Genomic DNA, 24,546 nt, shown 5'->3' on the forward strand with positions numbered 1-24,546 from the left:
ATTCTTCTATTCGGAACTCTCGCATTTTTCTCCAAAGTGGAGGATCTAATACGAGGACATCGAATCAGGTCACGTGTGTCCGGTCTTAGTGGAGTAGGAAACTTTTACCTTCTAATTTCTCAATGTTTACTAAAATTATGTAGCCATGTGGAGGTGGCTCAGTGGAATTCCCAGAGGTAAGCATCCAGCGGTTTTTAATATTCCTAAAGAAATGGACGATGTTTTTCATTAGATGTGTTTCTCGGGAGTATTTCCATGTTGGGGGTGGCGTCACGGTCTATTAAAGAACATTACAAACGCTCCAAGGTGACCCGTTAATACTGTTTTGTTGCGCTATTTACTTCCTCATATCGTCAAAGCTTAATAGTTAATTTACATTCATAGATTTCAAATAAACCAAGTTCACGCACGAAACTTTTGATCAATTGTAATATTTCCTTTCTGTCAGTGTAACTGTCTATTTATTTCCACTGATGGTAACTACTCGAAGCATGGTATTATTTAAGTAGATTTCTGTGGAAGCTGCTTTGAGATAGATTTTGTGTGGACCTGTCGGTATCGGCTGAAACAAAGCATTAATTTGCAAGTATCCGTACGGAGATGTTTTGTTTTTTTATAGTAAAATTGTTTCCGGTCATAATACAGGACGTCTATCATCATCAAGTCAGTCAAAACAAATAGTAAAGACATCCCACCCAGTGTCTGAGCAAGGACATAATATGAAATAGGCACTGCCTAAAAAACTGAAGTTTGTGATTTGGCCTATCTGTTTCCATGGTAACATAAAAAGTATTTAAATGGAGAACTTCCCCATAGCAAAAGATACTACTAGCTTAATAAATGTAAACATTTTTGAGCAATTACCTTGTCAGAGTATTGGCTCAGAAAAACTGAAATTTGTGATGGTTATCGGTTTCAGTGGTAACAATAAATGTGTTGATAAAGTCTTTGACAACACATTTAGACTATAAAAATTGATAAAAAAAAGATCTTCAAAATAAATGCACAAGAGTTTCCCTTTTAGAGTTACAGATATTGCAGAGAGGACTATCTGTCATCTTTGCTTTAAAATGAAAGGATTTTGTAGTCAAAATATGGGGAAAGACAATATATTATAGTTTCAGTCGGATTTGTAAAGGTGGTGCTTATGTTTCACAAGTTTTCATTATTAAAATCAGAATGTTCTCTCCCACCATTTTCTTTTCTCTTTGCTATTGAGAGTTTTCGTTATGTTAAAATGCTGCGGCAAGTGTATTGTGGGTAATGAAGTTCCAGCCACACTTCTGTTTAAAGTTGATAGTATGGGCAGGTTGTTGGTGTTGAATTATCACACAATACCATAAAGCGCTTGCTACAATATAGAGGATAAGAAACTGGGCTGTGTGCAGACTTCTCTGGCATTAACTTTTCAGTTTGATCACTAAGCCGTGAAGTCATCAAAGCCTGAATCTGAAAATAGAATTTTACCAAATTTATCTACAACTGATTTGATTGAATTCGAAAGAAGTTAAGGGTTAAAGGTCAAGGTCATTCGGATACATTATAAGTTTAAGTCACTAAATATTTTGTTATTTCATTAATCCTGAAGCAAAAAGTCAGGGTCACATGGGTCATGATCAGCATCTCTGCCTCTTCATAAATTTTTGTTAAAATTTCACTCAATGACATCTTTTGAAAATATCTTTATCTTGCTATACATGTATTACCTGTCCATCTTTTTCTGCTTGATATAGTTTTGTATTGATGTTCTCTAATTTTGACTTGTTTTAGCCGTCCGAAACCACCTCCATGGTCCCAGAGCCTCAGCATCTGGTGTCTGTAAAGAAGATGAATTAGATGAAGCAAAGAAATGTGCAGAGAACTGTCACCAGCACTACAAAGCCCAGTATAGGTAACATCATTTTATAGCTGATCTACAATAAATCTCCCTGTGGTGTCCAACATTATATTTCATCAAATCATTTAAAATAGTCTTCACTGATTAGGACCTACAATAAACATACTACTGGTATCCAACATTTCATCAAATAGTTTAAAATAGTCTTCACTGATTAGGACCAACAATAAACATACTACTGGTGTCCAACATTATATTTCATCAAATCATTTAAAATAGTCTTCACTGATTAGGACCTACAATAAACATACTACTGGTATCCAACATTTCATCAAATAGTTTAAAATAGTCTTCACTGATTAGGACCAACAATAAACATACTACTGGTGTCCAACATTTCATCAAATAGTTTAAAATAGTCTTCACTGATTAGGACCAACAATACTACTGGTGTCCAACATTTCATCAAATAGTTTAAGATAGTCTTCACTGATTAGGACCAATAATAAACATACTACTGGTGTCCAACATTTCATCAAATAGTTTAAAATAGTCATCACTGATTAGGACCAACAATAAACATACTACTGGTGTCCAACATTTCATCAAATAGTTTAAAATAGTCTTCACTGATTAGGACCAACAATAAACATACTACTGGTGTCCAACATTTCATCAAATAGTTTAAAATAGTTTTCACTGATTAGGACCAACAATAAACATACTACTGGTGTCCAACATTTCATCAATTCTTACTGGGAACCAAAAAAGATATGATGTTGATGGTCTTCATATTTCATCAAATAGTTTTGAATATTATTCACTCTGATTGAGCCCTACAATAATTGTATTACCTGTTCTTGAGTTCATTTTTCCCCAAATACATGTACTTGTAAGTTTTCATTGCTCTGGCACTTTTAGTACATAAAAAGTCTAGAGACATTCTACTTCTTGTAGAGAGTTAAAATATTTTCTGTCTTGTATTATGATAAATTTCAGTCAAAGATGTTTTTATCTAGATGTAGATCTAGACCTAATATGTAAAAGCGATACCTGGGTGTCGAGAGAGAATGTAGTTACAGTATGCATATGCATGGTCTATACTCTATTTAAGAATGTAATGCTGTTACAGACTAGGAGCTTGGTCTGACTATCAGGAAGGCTCCCATGATGACTACCAATGGGAACAAGAGGCTGGACCTGACAAGGAGAAAGGTTACAGACACACCCCAAACTTCTGGAATCTGTTCTGTGGACCAGGGTCATGTGAGGCTTTAGGATTGGTGAGTATAATCACTGATTCTGCTGTATCTATTGTATTTCAGTTGGTAAAGAAGTTTTGCTGATAATATTCCAATATCTGAGTCACAAAAGGGACATAATTATACACCATTTTCTTAAACTCAAATCCATCTAATTGTCTACATCTTATTCATTATTAATACAGGAACAAAGCAGTTTAAATATATCTCTATTTTTTATATATTATTTACAGTTCTTGTTGAGTGTATTGTGTATGATGTTTACTAGTGGGTTAATGTTATGATATTTGTTAATATTACATGGTGTTTGTTGATGTTAACAGGGGACAATTGTAGTTGTCGGCCTGCAGCTAACCAAATACCATCTGTTGATAGACAGATGGGAGAAGTTGAAAGACAAAGATAGGCGTTCCCACTGCTTGCTTTACAAGATCAGGAGTGTACTGCCCGAACCATGTCTACTGAAGAATTCTGTTCTGGAGACAAATGATTCTCCTCCCTCAGACAGGAAACATACCTCTCCAGTGTCAAAACTATACCAAAGACATCCGTCATTATTGAATACTTCTACACAGGATGCTAAGGTATATAGTGCCTGTTTGAAACTGTTAAATTCTGAATGTAGGTTAAGACTGAATATCCTAATGCATTAGGACACAATAACTTTCAGAAATTTGTAACTGAATGTTTAGAAATTAATATGAAAACAGATTATAGAAAGTTTTATCTGTCTGAGATGGTATTCAGTTTATTTGAAAATTGGTTTCCATCACTCCATATCAACAATTTTTTCCTTCTAATGAAAATGTTACTACTTGTCCCAATTATCTTTCCTTCTACTGCCTCTACTATACATCACTTGTGTTTCTGAGTATATATCCAATTCAGTGAATTTCTTAACTTTCCCCAATCTGTATTTCAAATCTGAGGTAATTTGTGTAATTGTGTTGATTTCTTCTGAAGGATGGTGAGAAGACTGATGATAGGTTTGTGGCAGAGGAAGAAGTGTTGGCCTCTAGCCCTTCTCTTGATCCTTTGGAAACTGTAATGAAGGAGTTTGAAGCAATTTGTCGTAATTATGCTGCTGTTGGACAAAACATTGCCGGACTTAAGAAGGCTATGGCAGGTCAGCTGACACAGGCAGCCAATCACTGGGCTGAGGCTAGTTGCTCAGCATATGGCAAGGCAAACTTCAATCTGGGTTTGTGTTATGAAACTGGACGTGGGGTGAAGAAAAATATTAAACAGGTGAATATGTTGTCATGTTTATATTTATTGTCTTTGTGCATCAAAATACTCATGCCTAGAAATAATGTCATTGATGAGTTGGTGCAGCTTCTCTGGAGAAAGATGACAATTTCTAATTATAGATGAAGGCAACTTCCATGCAGTTCAGTTGTTTAGCCCTACACAGGTCTTTTGGTGATACGTTCAATACAGGCTATTTTTGTGGTAATTTTGATAGGTAGATTGAGTACAAAGTTTATCATTTGAATAATTCTTGAATTATCCTTGAACTCAACAATCTTGAATCAATATATTTGAACATGGTAACACAACTGACAAAGGGAGACAATTTTTTGCTTGTGCCCTCTTCGGGCCGCAAACTCACAACCTACAGTATCAAATCACCTAGCGAAGAAATTGGACAATTGCCTAACCAACTACACCACCTTGACATCCCAAAACAGAATGTTTGGAAGTTGTGATCATAGAGTGCTGGAAAATCTTGACATGATCAGAGTGGCAAATTGTCTAGTATGTGGTTCAATGTATGAACAACTGGATTGCAATATATATACATGGATATGAATTATACAAAGAAAATACATTAAACATGAGTACAATTTTGACAGGAAATTCAAATCTGAAACTTTCAGATCAATATACATTACAGTTTATGATGCTTTGTGTTAATTGGTATTTGAACATAGTAACACAACTGACGAAGAAAGACAATTTTTTGACTTGTGCACTTACATATGCAGGCTATGAAACTGTATGAGCGAGCAGTGATGGAGAACCACCCACAGGCCATGTACAACCTAGCACTTATCTATCTGGGAGAAGATGGGGCTCTCACATCACCTGCCCTCGGTATACAGCTTATGGAGAAGGCAGCTGACCTTGGATTAGCTCAGGTAGGTTCTCACATTCAAACATAAAACATTAAATATGTCCAAGGTACATCTTAAAGACCTTGATTGATGGCTGCTTATTCTGCATATTAGTTTGAAGGTGTCGCAGAGTCAAGTTAATGTATATTGTATAATTGAGCTTCAACAATCTAGTTATCAATTCATCAACAGTCCAGCTATTAATTCTCAACAATCTAGTTATCAATTCATCAACAGTCCAGCTATTAATTCTCAACAATCTAGTTATCAATTCATCAACAGTCCAGCTATTAATTCTCAACAATCTAGTTATCAATTCATCAACAGTCCAGCTATTAATTCTCAACAATCTAGTTATCAATTCATCAACAGTCCAGCTATTAATTCTCAACAATCTAGTTATCAATTCATCAACAGTCCAGCTATTAATTCTCAACAATCTAGTTATCAATTCATCAACAGTCCAGCTATTAATTCTCAACAATCTAGTTATCAATTCATCAACAGTCCAGCTATTAATTCTCAACAATCTAGTTATCAATTCATCAACAGTCCAGCTATTAATTCTCAACAATCTAATTATATTCAGCTACATTCATCTTAGAGACTTGCATGTAGTTTATTGGTCGGTTTTACTCAGGTAAATGGTCTGTAATTTGGAGACTTTTTAAGAGATTGTCCACTTGTTTAAGAAGTTAAAGTAGCAGACATCATAAGTAATATTGTAATTCACAAGGCAGTATCCCCGGAAACTTTCATTTCTCCATATCCATATATTCAAAGGGAGATAAGTCAATATAAACTTAGTATAAAAAATTGTAATGTTTCAGGCCCAGACATTCATGGGAGTACATATCATGGAGCAGAAACAACCATCTCTGTTCAAAGCTGTCGCCTACTTCAGAGCTGCTGCTGGACAGGATGTGAGTTACTGCCCCTTGCTGGTATTACGTCAGTATGATAGCCCCGTTACAACCTGTCTGTGATGACATGACCCCTTAACGACCTGTCTGTGATGACCTAGCCCCTTAACAACCTGTCTGTAATTACCTAGCCCGTTCACAACCTGTCTGTGATGACCTCTCTGGTGTGATAAAACATGATTTCCAGTTACTACACATAATCTCATTAGTTTAAGTCTGAGACAGGTAATTATGGGGCTTAGTAGCTTTTAACACAACCGTTTAGCATTGGGTAATCTTTAAAAAGACAAAAAACTTCTGTAATAATACTTTACAAAGTGTGTGACACTTGTTCTGATGGTAGCATTTTACCTAGTGCTAAGCTCTCACAGAATAATGCTAGGGCCTACTTACCCCTAGTTGTTACAATAATGCTAGGGCCTACTTACCACTAGTTGTTACAATAATGCTAGGGCCTACTTACCCCTAGTTGTTACAATAATGCTAGGGCCTACTTACCACTAGTTGTTACAATAATGCTAGGGCCTACTTACCACTAGTTGTTACAATAATGCTAGGGCCTACTTACCACTAGTTGTTACAATAATGCTAGGGCCTACTTACCCCTAGTTGTTACAATAATTCTAGGGCCTACTTACCACTAGTTGTTACAATAATGCAAGGGCCTACTTACCCCTAGTTGTTACAATAATGCTAGGGCCTACTTACCACTAGTTGTTACAATAATGCTAGGGCCTACTTACCCCTAGTTGTTACAATAATGCTAGGGCCTACTTACCCCTAGTTGTTACAATAATGCTAGGGCCTACTTACCACTAGTTGTTACAATTATGCTAGGGCCTACTTACCCCTAGTTGTTACAATAATGCTAGGGCCTACTTACCACTAGTTGTTACAATAATGCTAGGACCTACTTACCCCTAGTTGTTACAATAATGCTAGGGCCTACTTACCACTAGTTGTTACAATTATGCTAGGGCCTACTTACCCCTAGTTGTTACAATAATGCTAGGGCCTACTTACCACTAGTTGTTACAATAATGCTAGGGCCTACTTACCCCTAGTTGTTACAATAATGCTAGGGCCTACTTACCCCTAGTTGTTACAATAATGCTAGGGCCTACTTACCACTAGTTGTTACAATTATGCTAGGGCCTACTTACCACTAATTGTTACAATAATGCTAGGGCCTACTTACCACTAATTGTTACAATAATGCTAGGGCCTACTTACCCCTAATTGTTACAATAATGCTAGGGCCTACTTACCACTAGTTGTTACAATAATGCTAGGGCCTACTTACCACTAATTGTTACAATAATGCTAATGTTCCAGGACTCTGATGGAGAGTACTTCCTAGCACTGTGTTATGAGCAGGGACTTGGTGTAGAAGAGAACAAGTGTCGTGCTGCAGATTTGTACAGCCAGGCAGCCACCAAAGGCCATGATGGTGCCATCTACAATCTTGCCTTCTTCCATGAGCACGGATTAGGGGGTATGTCTGCTATAGAAAACTACCACAAGTCCTGTTTATTTCTTAAAAATCTAACACCACCTGTATACTTTTTTTCCTCCATCATCGATAACACTGTGTCAAAATGACTTCAGGCATACAATGTTGTACAAAAAAAGTAGCAATGTATATGTCCTTGTCAGTCTTTACTGTTTCAACAAAAGTTGTACATCAACTTCTAAATTCTGAATTTCACAAAAGTTTTATCTGTAAACAGGGCTACCAGAGGATCAAGTTACAGCCATGACCTTGTACAGGAAAGCTGCTGATGCAGGAAATGAAAGTGCTCTCAGTTATCTTGAAGGTCCACAACAAACAGCTTCTCCAACCTGGAAAGGCAAGTTATTTGTATTACACCAGATTTCAAAACTCTGTAGAAATAGGTCTGTTAGTTACCACTGTCTGTTATTTAAATGATGGTGTTAGACAGGCAAAAAATAAAATGAAACGGTAACAGCTGTCCATGGTGAGAATTGTGGTAAACTCATTGAAGGCAGATACAGCTGTCCATCTATCAGGTAGAATCATTGTGGTGAGTTCCTTACAGACAAATACAGCTGTCCATCTGTTGGGGAGAATCGTAGTGGTAAGTTCCTTACAGACAGATACAGCTGTCCATCTGTTGGGGAGAATCGTAGTGGTAAGTTCCTTATAGACAGATACAGCTGTCCATCTGTTGGGGAGAATCGTAGTGGTGAGTTCCTTATAGACAGATACAGCTGTCCATCTGTTGGGGAGAATTGTAGTGGTGAGTTCCTTATAGACAGATACAGCTGTCCATCTGTTGGGGAAGAATCGTAGTAGTAAGTTCCTTATAGACAGATACAGCTGTCCATCTGTTGGGGAGAATTGTAGTGGTAAGTTACTTATAGACAGATACAGCTGTCCATCTGTTTGGGAGAATCGTAGTGGTAAGTTCCTTATAGGCAGATACAGCTGTCCATCTGTTGGAGAGAATCGTAGTGGTAAGTTCCTTATAGAGAGATACAGCTGTCCATCTGTTGGGGAGAATCATAGTGGTAAGTTCCTTATAGACAGATATAGCTGTCCATCTGTTGGGGAGAATCATAGTGGTAAGTTCCTTATTAATAAGTATAGGTGTCCATTTGTTGCGATCTGTAATATTCATTGTAAAAGTTTGACAGAATGTGTACTAGTAAGATTTTTAAAGAGATATTTAATTTCTTACCTTACAGAACAGTACATGTATGACTTTGTGGAGGAGCCACAGCTTGAGATACAGATCCCAAACCCCATCCAGGTGGAGCCACTGAAAGTGAAGATGCCACCTGTTGAACAAATCCCATTGTCTTTATCTTCTCCATCCCTCAGTGACTACTTACGCAAACACATTGAAGATCTAGATGTGAAACGTGATGTACAACAAGATGTAGCATCACTATCAATTCTTCAGCCTCAATTTGTAGGCGCGAAGAAAACAAGAATTCAGAAGGATAAAAGTGACTTCTTTACTGTTGGAACCAGTAAAACTGGTGGTGCCCCCACGTGGGCTGACATTGACGAAGAAAATGTTGAGGACAGAAGCCACTTATCTGCCATGTTGCAGAGAAATAACACTGTGCCTGATGTAAGATCCATTTCCTGTTCCTAATGGCAAGTGGACGTAGGTCATCAAATTCATCTGTATTATCTAGCTGTCATCAACTAAGGACCATAAGCTGTTTTATCTGTATCATCCAACATTTTTGTCAATCAAAGAAAAAAAGGTCTTTTGATTCATCTGTATTCACTGAATGTCATCAACACAGGAATATAGGTCTTCTTATTTTCCTGTTTCATTTAAATAACATTGGCATATCATTCTATGTGTTAGGATTTGTGTTTGTAGCATACTGATGGTTTAGGAAATTGAGGGAGATTTCAGCAAGAAAGTCCTACATAAATCAAACGGTATTCAGTATAAGTTACCACAGGTAAACTTCTTTACAGTCTGTTTATCAAAACCTTTCCCACTTTTTACATCTATTTGATGATCATGACATCAAGTGATAATTATAGCCTGATTATTTTGTTCCTTCCTAAAACTCACCAACATATTCCTCCCATTCGGATGATTGCTTGGTTTAAGGTACGACAGAACTGGATTCTGTTTATGGTAGAAAATTTATATAATATTGGATGGAATGAAATCAATACGAGTTCAAACCATTGAGTTGTACAATAGTTTGTGTGTGTAATTACTAGCTGGAGAACAAAACCAAGTTAAACTTTCTCTGGTGCATTGTTGATGTTGGTGTGCAGAAATCCATGTTTATAATAATAATAAACTTTTTTTATTTTACAACAATCATGAAGGATGTTTTTCTAACTGATACTAATCACTCTTGTTGGTTCGGATGTAAGCACGCGAGGGGTCTTATTGTGGGAGGAAACCCTAAGTACCCAGGGAAAACCCACGTGGTTGGGCAGGTGACCCCATACCTTTTCACATCCATTCCGGGAATGGAACACGGGATGGCTAGGTGAAAGGCAGGTGCGTTACCACTGTGCCAACTGACCACCCTCTTTAAATTCAAAGTACTTGTAGTTTCTGTAGTAACAAAACTTTCGTATGTGTTGGTAGTCCTTATAGAAAATATCAACCAGATACAGGTATAGCAACTGTATGTATACAATGTAACATATAATATGGTGTAGTTCTCTTACGATGATTCATGGAATTTCTGGACTGTTTTTATCTTTGAAAAAATGTTGAGGTGACATTTGTCATGACCACGTAAATATATTTTTATGTCATCTGTCCCAAGGGTCTGATGACCTACTGCGATCGCCTTTTGTCCAGCATCGTCCGTCGTAAACATTTTCAACTTCTTCTCAAGTTCTACATGTCTCATTGAGCTGAAACTTACCTGAAATGAACGTGACATGATCCTGACCAAAGTGTGTTTATTTCGGGTTGGTCCGAAATCCAACATGGCTGCCATCTTGAAAACACATTTTCGACTTCTTAAGTTCAAAATTTGAAATCTTGTATTTTATGTCAGATGACGGTTAAGGCCCATGGGCCTCTTGTTAAAATCCTATGTTGGGTTGACATCTGTTGTGACCACAAACATATATGTAATGTCCCACACTTTTCCTTAAGTTTCCAGTAATTAGGTCAGAGTTACCAGAACTACAATAAGATCCCCAATGCAGTCCCACACATGAAAGAACAAAAACTAATCTAAAGCAGGGTACCACACTAATTTTTGATATCACGAAAAATCTCATTTCATTACCAGACTAATAGGGGGTTGTTTTTGTCTGGTAGTCAAACCTTGATCCATAGCTACACAAACATACATTACTATCATTCAAATGACTGTAAATATTCTTTTGTTTTATAATGTACAGTTTTAAACTCACAAGTATTACCATGCTTTATTCCATGTAGAAAGAATCAGATTCTGTCTGCAATCATGTATTATAAACTGCCAAAGCGCAGTTATAAATTTGTTCCAAAACTGATCTCTCAGGACATTGTACAGTGGTAATAATTAGTCAGGTAACTGACAAATTTAATTAAAAATTTCAATTAATCAGAGACAACTTATTGGAAATGGATTCCTGTGTTTACTTTTTCACTAAATTATCTTTTCAAAAATCTGAATATTTCCAAAAATCACAGAATATCACAAATTCACATGATACTGGTCAACTGATCAGTTGATTTCTTATCGATGTTCCTGGAATCATTTCAGCATACCAGGAGGATCAATATCTAAATCTTTTGTTATTACTACTCTATGTTGAAGAGACAAATTAAGCTGAATGAGAAAGGATTGTTTTGCTGAGAGTAGAGGCGAGAAGAACTTTTTTCTGCAGAAGTGAGAGGTTCGGTGAAATGAGGACTGGTTAACATAAGTGAGAGAGGTTAGTTGATTTTGTGTTATCACTTCCCAAAGTGGAAGTATTGTCAGATCCTAAAATGGATCTCTGACCAACCTTTTATCCCGAGTGTGAAGAAATTGTTTTGATGATTTTGTTTGTTTTTATTATTTTGTTATGTTTCAATGTAGCTTTATATATACTCATTGTAAGTTTGAGAGTAATAAACTAATAAAACTCTTCAACACTGTTTATGGTTTTCTTTTATCTTGTATTCCCTTTTTCTTATCTTGGGGGTTGGGGCCTGAAACAAGCTCACATCCCTAGATATCAAAATTTAGCTGAGTTATGGTCCTTTGCAGTTATATTTCCATTGGACCTTGTGTACACAATGAATAAAGTAACTATGAATAGAATTTAATGAAACTTGCCGTGCAGCCTTATAACAATATCTTAAATTTTGAGTTTGACAATGGCATCAATTTCATTCTAATATACAGAGTTGTGGCCCTTTGCACTTCTATTTCCATTGGATCTTGTGGACACCATAACTTGAGTAAATATGAAGATTTGAATAAATCTTGGTATACATGCAGCCTAATGTTAATAGATTTGAGATGAGTTTGACAATGGACCAATTGTTTCCTGTGGACCTTGTGAACACAATAGTTTGGATACATGTGAACAGATTTTGATGAAACTTGGTATACTGCCTTGTATCATTAAGATATTTATGAGTTCTATAATTGGACCAATTTGATGTGACTTGCAATGTTAAGGCAGTCTAAGTTTGGTTCAGATTAGTCAGGTGACCATTTAAGGCTATGGGCCTCTTGTCTTAGAGGACTTCTTTTGGAGGTCAGTAGCAAGCTAGGATGAATGACCTTCATTCACTTTCAAGGTAGCAGTGGTTAGATATATTTCAACAACTTCTAACAATTAAGAGACCTGCAATAATAATAATGTTGTATAGTCTAAGTGTAATGTACTTCTATGGAATTATGACTAACAAAATCTGTGAATTTTAATTAATGTCCTACAGTTAATTCATTGTTGTAGAACTGATGAGGAATTTTAGAGCTGGAAAAGTAAATATAGGTCACTGTGACCTTTTGTTGTTATGAGTAAATATAGTGTTATCAATCTTGTCCATGGCATCTGTAATCAGTGTATCCATTTCTGTTACATCTACATGATTTGGATTTCACACAAGACTTGGTCCTAGTGACTTTAACAACCCCTCTGACAAGTTGGTAAGGTTGACTTAATTGAAAAAATAGTAATGGTATCAACTGTGATCTCTGAAGTCTGAAACATTAACTAATGTGAGGTCATAGGTAACCATTCCATTCAGTTTTATCAAATTCTCTTAAGAGATGAAGTTGCTGGAGGGATAGCACTGCTTTGGGACCAATGAGATAGACATATGCCCCTCCATACAATGGTAGGGGAATAATGATATTCAAAGTGGACAAATTTAGCCTACAGGAATGTTCTTCAACACAATCCATATCCAAAAAATACAAAAGTGTATGGCAAGCTGATAGGAAGCTATCAAACATCAAGGTGAGATATGTAGGGATAGCCACATCCAGACACAACTCTTATAAGTGGTTCAATTTTGGATGGTAATTTTTTACCTTGCCAGTTTTCAAACAGATCAAAGACTACATTTTTGCATTTTGAAACTTTTAATAGTGCATATAAACTTCATTTTTTTAATGTATAATGATATACATTACTCTGATGACATTATTTTGTCCATCACATTTGCCATCAAAAATTACTACCAAACAATTGTCACTTAACAGTTGCTACGGATGATGGATTGATCTGAATGATTGAAACAGAACACACCAAGAAAACCTTCATATCTTGAATCATTTTTTCTTACAAGCCACTATATTGACAACTTCACTTCAGAATGCAGTTACAGATTAAATTCATTTCCACAAGAGTCGATCATGTAGACCATGTTAGAGACTATTCCAATGGTAATAGTCATGGAAACCATCATCTAGGCCATGTTAGAGACTATATGGCAATATCCTGGAAACCATCATCTAGGCCATGTTAGAGACTATATGGCAGTATCCTGGAAACCATCATCTAGGCCATGTTAGAGACTATATGGCAGTATCCTGGAAACCATCATCTAGGCCATGTTAGAGACTATATGGCAGTATCCTGTAAACCATCATCTAGGCCATGTTAGAGACTATATGGCAGTATCCTGGAAACCACTATTTATATACAACAGGCACTGAGTAACATCATCTTCTAATAAAACATTAAACATTCATGTGACCACTGCTACCATTGTAATTGGTGAAGTTTGGATGGATGGTCATAAGAATTGTCCCTATGCAGCCAAGTATAGCTATAGTACTCCTCTGGAAAATAGGCCTGTCCTTTCTGTCTCCTGATAACAAGGTGGAGAAATTAACAGGAAACTCAGTAACTCATTCCTCTAACATGCATAACAGACCTTAAAACACAATATCCATCAGAACAGATCGGCGATGCCTTCCTCAAAGAAGCGTTTGTAGATCGCCATAAACTTTGCCACAAAAGCCTCCAGATGGTAGATGGCCTTTTGTCCAGTCTGTAAACGATGTTCATAGTATGCTGCAGACTGCACTACCTCTAACTTCAGTTCCCCGTCACAGTTCTTCACCAGCTCCTTCAGAAGACCCTGAAGTAACAATACATTAGAGTTAGGCAAACTGACAACAGAAGGAGTACTCAAATACATTGTAATGTAAGAATTAGGTAGGAACTGTACATATGGCACAAAGAAGTAAAAGCATCGTACCTGCTCACTGCTGAGAACATGAGAAGCCTCTGAAAAGTGTATTTACAGACCTCCTTTTTCACAAACTAAATATTTAAAACCAGATATTTTGAGCTGTTTTCATAATAGATGGTTGAAATTATAAACTTACTAATAACTTATAATTCCTAAAATTGGAGTAAAATTTGAAAGTTTCTCCCCATAAGGAGAAATGGCGAAGTATGAAGTTACAGAAGTTTCCTATGTTTCTGTATTTGTAACAATTTAATTACACCTGAGCATTCACACATAATGGAAAAAATGAGGAATAACATGCCAATTGGACCTCTTTTAAGGATGAACACAAGAATTTAGACCAGTACATTCTATAACACTATTAAGACTTTTTTCTATGATTTGTGACCTCAACACAATACAAGGTTTACATATATATGATTCCTGACTTACTTTCATAATGACGTCAGCTGGTATACAGTGCGTTATCAGTTCATACAGACGTGCCCGCACCTCCAGTAGTCTGAAAATACAAGGTAAACATACACTTAAAAAGGATTCAGCATTCTGTCTACTACAAAAATCATCTTCAGGGCTCTCACACTCCATTTTGTGACTGGGGCCCTTAGAATGGGGAAAAATAGTGGCGTTTTCCTTAGAATTGGGAAAACTTGGGGTCTAAATTGGGAAAAAAGATACTATTTCGCATTGGGAATGGGGCCGAATATCGGTCCCAGGTCTGGCAGATCGAGACCCTGATCTTCTACTACATCTGAACCTCAATTGATTAGAAATTTGAATGATCAAAGGACTTGACAATACATAATCAGTCAAGGAACAACGTGATTAGATGTTTATCTTGAAATAACGTACACAGGCTAATTTGATGCCAAAACAGGAATACCTGGTTTTAGCAGTCATATTATCATCACTTAAAAGGACCAAAGGAACTAAATTTATGTCATGTAACACTTTCTCAATTAACTTTTGCTTGTTTAATTTCAGCATTAAATCTTCCAGTAAAAGAAGCAAATGTAGAATATGGAAAAAAAAAAAAAAAAAAATAAAGACAAGATGAAATATGGGATATATTTAAAACTTGATGGCAGAGGACAAGATCTTTCCTAGGATCATTGTAGTAGTTTACCTTTTAGGTGATTGTTGTTGGACTATGAGATTTGCTGTCTCTTTCAGGTATAACTCCCAATCGGGTTCTGTGACCTCCTGGTCAGGTCGGAAGGGATATCTATGGACATCAAACCATAGGACTTCAGGGACATACAATAATTCCTATATCATAATTACATGCTACGTACCCATTTAGGATAAAACATTCATATTCCTCCAGGTAAAGTTATATATAGATATTTGTACTGATAAAGGCAATCTAACTGCAATCAATGTAAATATCCAGAAAAAAAAGGAATTTCAACATGTAAGTCACTTACTAAAGGACTATACGAGTTACATGTGACTTACTGTTGTAGGACTACACCTGAGTTACATGTGACTTACTGTTGTAGTACTACACCTGAGTTACATGTGACTTACTGTTGTAGTACTACATCTGAGTTACATGTGACTTACTGTTGTAGTACTACACCTGAGTTACATGTGACTTACTGTTGTAGGACTACACCTGAGTTACATGTGACTTACTGTTGTAGGACTACACCTGAGTTACATGTGACTTACTGTTGTAGGACTACACCTGAGTTACATGTGACTTACTGTTGTAGGACTACACCTGAGTTACATGTGACTTACTGTTGCAGGACTACACCTGAGTTACATGTGACTTACTGTTGTAGGACTACACCTGAGTTACATGTGACTTACTGTTGTAGTACTACACCTGAGCTACATGTGACTTACTGTTGTAGGACTACATCTGAGTTACATGTGACTTACAAATGGACTACACCTGAATTACATGTGACCTACAAATGGACAACACCTGAGTCACTTACTGCTGGACTCTGCAAGCCTCACACATCAATAGGGCACGACGCAGATTTCTGTTACTTTTTGTGGCAATTTTTGTTGCTAGTTCCAAAGGTAAGGTCAATCCTTCTTTTTTACAGACACTCTGGAGGATCTGACCAACCTGGAAGACAAACAAAATACATCATAACATGCTGACAAAGGTTAGTGTATAGGATAAATAATTATACAGTATCTGTAATTGGTTACAATTCACTTTTAATCCTGAATCTTGTATTTATATCTGTTCTATAAAGAGAGCCATGACATAGACACATGCATTTACCTGTTTCTGAGGAGAGTCACCACCCTGACTCCTGGACACCTGTACTTACTTGTTCTATAGAGGGAGCCACTACTCTGACCCCTAGACACCCACTATCCTAACCCCCTGACACCTGTACTTAATTGTTCTCTAGAGGGAGCCACTACCCTGACCCCTAGCGCCTGTACCTACCTGTTCTATAGAGGGAGCTGCTACCCTGACCCCTAGACACCCACTACCCTGACCCATAGACACCTGTACTTACTTGTTCTATAGAGGGAGCAGCTACCCTGACCCCTAGACACCCACTACCCTGACCCCTAGACACCTGTACTTACTTGTTCTATAGAGGGAGCTGCTACCCTGACCCCTAGACACCCACTACCCTGACCCCTAGACACCTGTACTTACTTGTTCTATAGAGGGAGCTGCTACCCTGACCCCTAGACACCCACTACCCTGACCCCTAGACACCTGTACTTACTTGTTCTCTAGAGGGAGCCACTACCCTGACCCTTAGACACCCACTATCCTAACCCCCTGACACCTGTACTTAATTGTTCTCTAGAGGGAGCCACTACCCTGACCCCTAGACACCTGTACTTACTTGTTCTATAGAGGGAGCTGCTACCCTGACCCCTAGACACCTGTACCTACCTGTTCTATAGAGGGAGCTGCTACCCTGACCCCTAGCACCTGTACCTACCTGTTCTATAGAGGGAGCTGCTATCCTGACCCCTAGACACCTGTACCTACCTGATCTATAGAGGGAGCTGCTACCCTGACCCCTAGACACCCACTATCCTAACCCCCTGACACCTGTACTTAATTGTTCTCTAGAGGGAGCCACTACCCTGACCCCTAGACACCTGTACTTAATTGTTCTATAGAGCGAGCCACTACCCTGACCCCTAGACACCTGTACCTACCTGTTCTATAGAGGGAGCTGCTACCCTGACCCCTAGACACCCACTACCCTGACCCCTAGACACCCACTATCCTAACCCCCTGACACCTGTACTTAATTGTTCTCTAGAAGGAGCCACTACCCTGACTCCTAGCGCCTGTACCTACCTGTTCTATAGAGGGAGCCACTATCCTAACCCCCTGACACCTGTACTTAATTGTTCTCTAGAGGGAGCCACTACCCTGACCCCTAGCGCCTGTACCTACCTGTTCTATAGAGGGAGCTGCTACCCTGACCCCTAGACACCCACTACCCTGACCCCTAGACACCTGTACTTAATTGTTCTCTAGAGGGAGCCACTACCCTGACCCCTAGACACCTGTACTTACTTGTTCTATAGAGGGAGCTGCTATCCTGACCCCTAGACACCCACTATCCTAACCCCCTGACACCTGTACCTACCTGTTCTATAGAGGGAGCCACTACCCTGACCCCTAGACACCTGTACCTACCTGTTCTATAGAGGGAGCTGCTACCCTGACCCCTAGACACCCACTACCCTGACCCCTAGACACCCACTATCCTAACCCCCTGACACCTGTACTTAATTGTTCTCTAGAAGGAGCCACTACGCTGACTCCTAGCGCCTGTACCTACCTGTTCTATAGAGGGAGCCACTATCCTAACCCCCTGACACCTGTACTTAATTGTTCTCTAGAGGGAGCCACTACCCTGACCCCTAGCGCCTGTACCTACCTGTTCTATAGAGGGAGCTGCTACCCTGACCCCTAGACACCCACTACCCTGACCCCTAGACACCTGTACTTACTTGTTCTATAGAGGGAGCTGCTACCCTGACCCCTAGACACCTGTACTTAATTGTTCTATAGAGGGAGCCACTACCCTGACCCCTAGCGCCTGTACCTACCTGTTCTATAGAGGGAGCTGCTACCCTGACCCCTAGACACCCACTACTCTGACCCCTAGACACCTGTACTTACTTGTTCTATAGAGGGAGCAGCTACCCTGACCCCTAGACACCCACTACCCTGACCCCTAGACACCTGTACTTACTTGTTCTATAGAGGGAGCTGCTACCCTGACCCCTAGACACCCACTACCCTGACCCCTAGACACCTGTACTTACTTGTTCTCTAGAGGGAGCCACTACCCTGACCCCTAGACACCCACTATCCTAACCCCCTGACACCTGTACTTAATTGTTCTCTAGAGGGAGAGCCGCCTGTACCTGACCTGTTCTATATTGAGGGAGCCCTACCCTGACCCCTAGACACCTGTACCTACCTGTTCTATAGAGGGAGCTGCTACCCTGACCCCTAGACACCTGTACCTACCTGTTCTATAGAGGGAGCTGCTACCCTGACCCCTAGCGCCTGTACCTACCTGTTCTATAGAGGGAGCCACTACCCTGACCCCTAGACACCCACTATCCTAACCCCCTGACACCTGTACTTAATTGTTCTCTAGAGGGAGCCACTACCCTGACCCCTAGCGCCTGTACCTACCTGTTCTATAGAGGGAGCTGCTACCCTGACCCCTAGACACCCACTACCCTGACCCCTAGACACCTGTACTTACTTGTTCTATAGAGGGAGCCACTACCCTGACCCCTAGACACCCACTACCCTGACCCCTAGACACCCACTATCCTAACCCCCTGACACCTGTACCTACCTGTTCTATAGAGGGAGCCACTACCCTGACCCCTAGCACCTGTACCTACCTGTTCTATAGAGGGAGCTGCTACCCTGACCCCTAGACACCTGTACCTACCTGTTCTATAGAGGGAGCTGCTACCCTGACCCCTAGACACCCACTATCCTAACCCCCTGACACCTGTACCTACCTGTTCTATACAGGGAGCTGCTACCCTGACCCCTAGACACCTGTACCTACCTGTTCTATAGAGGGAGCTGCTACCCTGACCCCTAGACACCCACTATCCTAACCCCCTGACACCTGTACCTACCTGTTCTATAGAGGGAGCTGCTACCCTGACCCCTAGACACCTGTACTTACTTGTTCTATAGAGGGAGCCACTACCCTGACCCCTAGACACCTGTACCTACCTGTTCTATAGAGGGAGCTGCTACCCTGACCCCTAGACACCCACTACCCTGACCCCTAGACACCTGTACTTACTTGTTCTATAGAGGGAGCCACTACCCTGACCCCTAGACACCCACTACCCTGACCCCTAGACACCCACTATCCTAACCCCCTGACACCTGTACCTACCTGTTCTATAGAGGGAGCCACTATCCTAACCCCCTGACACCTGTACCTACCTGATCTATAGAGGGAGCTGCTACCCTGACTCCAAGACATCGGCTGCGGATGGCGGGAATGACTTTAGAAGTAGAGTTACAGCAGAGGATTAAGCGACAGGTTGCCATATATTTCTCCATCGTCCGTCGCAGTGCATGTTGGGCATCTACACTGAGACGGTCAACCTCTGTCAGAATGACCACTGCAATCAATTAGTTTCACAATTACTATAGAAACCACATCAGTTTTTTAAACGTAATATGACCATAACACTTCAAGACATATATCCCAGAGTAGATTATGATTGTTATTGCATTCAAGATTTATCTTACAGCCTCATTTTGGGATTGAATCCTGGACTTATCGTTTATGATATCCGTTACCTTTAAACTTATCCATGCTGATCTGTTTGTATACTTAGTAATTATACATATAATCATAACAAAAGTCGTTTTCTCAGATAATGACTCCAGCGTGTTTTTCTACTTAATAGTATTGAAATACCTTTAAAGCTTTTCTGTGAAGAAGATTCCAGCTGGTTTGTCTGTGCGACTGTCTTTATAAGTTCCTGTATGACAACTCTGTCATTGTTTCCCACATCACTGTAAATAAATATTGGATAATCTACACTAAATCTCAAACTCAATCACATCACCAGACTTGGACTGTAATTGATTCCCATTTCAATAATTCTGAAAGGAAACTGTATTCATATTAAGATCCTCTATTTTACACTCAACATCACATGCACATGTACCCAAGCCATACTTCACCTGCAGGCTACAGTGTACTCATTACACAGGTAAAAGTGTAAATCTTGTGGTATAAGTTTATCCCTTCCATTTGGCCCCCACCCACATTTAAAAAATTAAACCTATGGCTTTAATGCAAGTGTCGACATTTAGTGATATTATGATTCACCACTCACCTGTTGACAAAACTGAGGCCTGTCGTTTTGATGCAGATGAAATATAGCTGTGGTAGGAGTTATAATTGTGTAAAAAAACAAAGATGGTTGACCACTATGGATTATACAAGTGCAAATAATGACCTTGTGTTGACCTCTTTGACCACTGTCACCCTGTGAAGTATTGATCGGTATAGACCTCTATTGAAAATGACAAAGTACTACATATGAACCCCCCACCCCCCATCCCCACCCTCACTTCACTTAAAACTGTTCTATCTCTGTGGATAGGTCTTTGTGTCACACAGGTTAATTTTGATTTGATACAGTTGAAAAATAAGAATATTCAACTACTGATTGTATATTTGTTCCAGATTACCTCTCAAACTCTCAACCATAAATGTCCACAATCCCAGTGATAAGTCTACATGCGAGTCCTGTACTCATAAAGTTTTGATGGAACTCATCTAACATTTGGAAATATTTAATTTTACACTGTGAAAATAAATTGTAGATCAATGGCTGCATCTAAAATGGAAGTATCTTTCTGTAATGTATGGACTGATTTAATGATAATATATTATTGGTTTCAGGGCTCTCACACCCCATTTTGGGACTGGGGCCCAGGGCCCTTAGAATTGGGAAAAATATTGACGTTTTTCTTAGAATGGGGAAAACTTGGGGTCTAAATTGGAAAAAAAAAGATACTATTTTTGCATTGGAAATGGGGCCAATCAAATCTGGCAGATTGAGAGCCCTGGGTTTTGCTTGATACTATGGTTCTCACCTGCTTTCAAGGCATTTTTCAAACTTGTGTCACTACTACAGTGTAAGGCTCAGCAGATACTTATAGGTCAGCCAATCAGATTTCATTGTCTTTCTCAGGCAATAGTACATAACAAAGTAAACAGAAGCAGTATTTGTAAATAAAACCATCGACTGCAGAACTCAGCCCACCTTTATTAAAAATCAAAAGCTGTATCACAGCAATGAAAGGAGAACATAAAAGCTGGTGAACTAGAATCCTGATGCTTCATGTTGCATCAGTGCACCCTAATCAGTGGGTCTTACAAACGTTTGCTATAGGTTAATGTCTTCTACGTTAAAACATTCTAAAATTACGAGCATACATACATACTTCAATGATGAGGGTCTCAGAAATACTTAACATTTTAATATTATTACCCGGGGTCTGCACACCACCACTCACACATCTGTAGGTGGGTCTGTGAAGTACAGACCTCAGGTTGAAACCTATTAGAGGTATCAATATTATGACCTGGTTTGCCCACCACCACCCAAATATCTGTGAATATGGGTGGGTCTATGAAGTACTGACCTCGGGTTGACACCTACTGCAAATGTTTTAACATTACGACCCAGTTTAATTTGCTCACCACCATCCACACATCTGTGGCCATGGGTGGGTCTATAGTACAAACCTTGGGTTAACCTCTATGTGGTAGTTACTGGAGATGGTAGATATATCCAGCTTTTTATTAGAAGGTGTTGTAAAGTTGTGTTGCTCTATTCGTAGCTTTTCTACCCCAGATCCATACAGCTCACGAAGCAGGCACATGATTCTTGTCTTCTTGCCCGCCCCTGATGGTCCATACACGATCAGATGTGGAAAATCTCCACTGTTCACCTGTAAATGTAATCATTCAGGCAATTTTGATGAAATTAAATTGATACCAATTTAAGCAGCTAAGAACAATTTCACATATTTGAACAAGAGTGTCCATAATTTGAAATTGAACTGTATGCGTACAGTCAAGTGGGTGTAAAATTAATTCATGAATACATTGGCAAAACCGATATACAAGTTTTACTTTTAAAACTCTTACAACCGCTGTTGGCTGTTTTGGTTTTAAGAGCAGTGGATAGCAGACAACATATGCTTCCGAAATGCTAATTTTTCATGTCTCTGCTTACAACTCACTAATTATTTAGAATCAGAAATGAACCATCAAAATGACACTATTCAATATAACTTAAGGCATGCATGTTTGTACATTCATAGTAAAAAAACCGCAAGAAGAATGACCTATTATTCATTGCCGATTTTTATTCACATGACACGACAACAAAGCTGTGATTAACTATACGTCACACCACCATGGATATGGATCCAGGCTTCGTGGTACGGTAGCTGTCGACCTCGATTGGTTTCCATTTATAAATCATGATGTAATTATGGCTAATATGACTCAGCGAATACTTTATTGTGTTATACATACCAGCTTTTTCAAATGGGAGGCTTGCTCCTTGTGGAAGTCAAGTTTAGTAAGGGAATTAGGGCGGTGTTTATCTACCCACAGACTCATTTCGTCGTTGTGGCGGGCAAGATTGCTAGAAATTGCAATTTCGCGGGAAGATCGGAATCTATTTAACGCTTGAATTAAGTACGCCTTTCTCGGCGATCTCTCAAAGCGTTTCACGGATTCATCGAATAGGGACACTATTATTTATATGGTTGATGCTATTAGCTCTAAATTCTAGGTATTCGTTCAAAATGGCCAGATTGCACTGACTTGAACTTCAATGCAGCCGAAAAGAACAAGAAATTATCAACATGTCAACAATCATAATCCAAACAAAAATGAAAAAAAAACTCTTTGGCAAAATATGAACAAAAGAAAGATTTAGAATCTACATGGAAACTCTTGAATGGATCTGTATCCATGTTCAAAGAAAAGGTAACAATGTTTGTATGACCCTTATGTGTTATTAGTAAACATCCATTTGTATTGTCCTGGATTTTTTAACATCTATTAATTTTCTGTACATTTGATTTGTCCTGTTTTTTTAACATCTATTAATTTTCTGTACATTTGTTTTGCCCTGTTTTTTTTAAACATCTATTAATTTTCTGTACATTTGTTTTGTCCTGTTTTTTTAACATCTACTAATTTTCTGTACATTTGTTTTGTCGTGGATTTTTCAACATCTATTAATTTTCTGTACATTTGTTTTGTCCTGTTTTTTTTTAACATTTATTAATTTCCTGTACATTTGTATTGTCCTGGATTTTTTTAACATTTATTAATTTTCTGTACATTTGTATTGTCCTGGATTTTTTAACATCTATTAATTTTCTGTACATGGAACAATAACAAGGAACCAATCGAGATGTCCTAGAGAAATTGATATTGAGATTGGTAGATCAGATAAGGTATAGGTGAGATGGCTGATTCTATGAGCAAAACATTGGCTCAAGTGATCCTGAATGCAATGTTAACGTAAAGTGACATGCGGACATTGTGGTGTATACATGCTGTATAATGGGTGATATGGAGATAATGCTGTGGTAAGGGAGGTAAGCCAATCGGCAATTAATAATTCCGGATTCTGTCCGTATCCTTTAAAAATAAGTTATATATTCTGATCCGGGCCACTAAAAAGTTGAGAAGAAGGAAAATGGAAAAAACATGGCATGCTACAGATGTCTTGCTTCTCAATGCAGAAACAACCGATATCTACGAAATGGTGGGAAATGTGGGTAGCTCTTACAAACAATGATGATCCCAACTTCAAGCTAAGCTATTCCTATGACATTTTTGAACCTTTTTTCTGTTGTTTTGAACTGAATGTTGATATGCCTTCTATGTGACTCTAGTGACTTGTCGTCGAGAAACCATGCGGGTTTTGGCGGTAAAATATGTATTCGTCGGAATCAGAAGATAGTACCGTCTTATATTCGGATGATGAAATCTTGTCTCAAACTTTTTTTGAAAGAAAATCGATTGACTGAGTTGAAATGTTGTGATTTACGATCTCCATCTCATTTTTATCGTACTACAAACGTCAATTTGTCATGTCAACAGTTCACAATGGATATATCTAAGTGCAGACATTTTTCAGGACTATCCCATGAAAATGGCGCAAAGTTTATTAGTGAATATGAATCGTACGTACATTTAT

The 24,546-nt window shown here is 38.7% G+C and overlaps 2 protein-coding genes across 2 annotated transcripts; one reads left to right on the top strand and one right to left on the bottom strand.

Annotated features, from left to right (window-relative positions):
* Nucleotides 1-65: 65 nt before the first annotated feature.
* Nucleotides 66-11,728, top strand: LOC132553153 (DAP3-binding cell death enhancer 1-like). The gene is made up of 10 exons (XM_060217375.1): nt 66-176; nt 1,771-1,891; nt 2,970-3,120; nt 3,423-3,683; nt 4,063-4,347; nt 5,088-5,240; nt 6,047-6,139; nt 7,475-7,634; nt 7,870-7,989; nt 8,849-11,728. The coding sequence occupies exons 1-10, from the start codon at nt 146-148 to the stop codon at nt 9,262-9,264; spliced, it is 1,791 nt and encodes a 596-aa protein (XP_060073358.1). The 5' UTR covers nt 66-145; the 3' UTR covers nt 9,265-11,728.
* Nucleotides 11,729-13,185: 1,457 nt separating this feature from the next.
* Nucleotides 13,186-22,956, bottom strand: LOC132553142 (replication factor C subunit 3-like). The gene is made up of 8 exons (XM_060217356.1): nt 22,863-22,956; nt 22,065-22,270; nt 20,220-20,317; nt 19,736-19,917; nt 16,242-16,378; nt 15,419-15,517; nt 14,725-14,794; nt 13,186-14,178 (listed from the first exon to the last, which is right to left on the bottom strand). The coding sequence occupies exons 1-8, from the start codon at nt 22,947-22,949 to the stop codon at nt 13,990-13,992; spliced, it is 1,068 nt and encodes a 355-aa protein (XP_060073339.1). The 5' UTR covers nt 22,950-22,956; the 3' UTR covers nt 13,186-13,989.
* Between the last annotated feature and the right edge of the window lie 1,590 nt (nt 22,957-24,546).

The sequence above is a fragment of the Ylistrum balloti genome, unplaced genomic scaffold (assembly GCF_031769215.1).
Source record: "Ylistrum balloti isolate Yb309-2 unplaced genomic scaffold, AGI_CSIRO_Ybal_v1 Utg370298, whole genome shotgun sequence".
In the NCBI taxonomy this organism is placed as follows: Eukaryota; Metazoa; Mollusca; class Bivalvia; order Pectinida; family Pectinidae; genus Ylistrum; species Ylistrum balloti.

Bases quoted from the DNA above. Each gene is read 5' to 3' on its own strand.
- LOC132553153 (XM_060217375.1), top strand. From the start codon at position 146: ATGTGGAGGTGGCTCAGTGGAATTCCCAGAG. The intron at 6,140-7,474 runs GTGAGTTACTGC...CTAATGTTCCAG, and splicing joins GAGCTGCTGCTGGACAGGAT to GACTCTGATGGAGAGTACTT. The intron at 7,635-7,869 runs GTATGTCTGCTA...ATCTGTAAACAG, and splicing joins CCATGAGCACGGATTAGGGG to GGCTACCAGAGGATCAAGTT.
- LOC132553142 (XM_060217356.1), bottom strand. From the start codon at position 22,949: ATGAGTCTGTGGGTAGATAAACACCGCCCTAATTCCCTTACTAAACTT. The intron at 14,795-15,418 runs GTAAACTACTAC...TTGTATTTTCAG, and splicing joins CAACAACAATCACCTAAAAG to ACTACTGGAGGTGCGGGCAC. The intron at 14,179-14,724 runs GTAAGTCAGGAA...TTGTTACTTCAG, and splicing joins CAGCTGACGTCATTATGAAA to GGTCTTCTGAAGGAGCTGGT.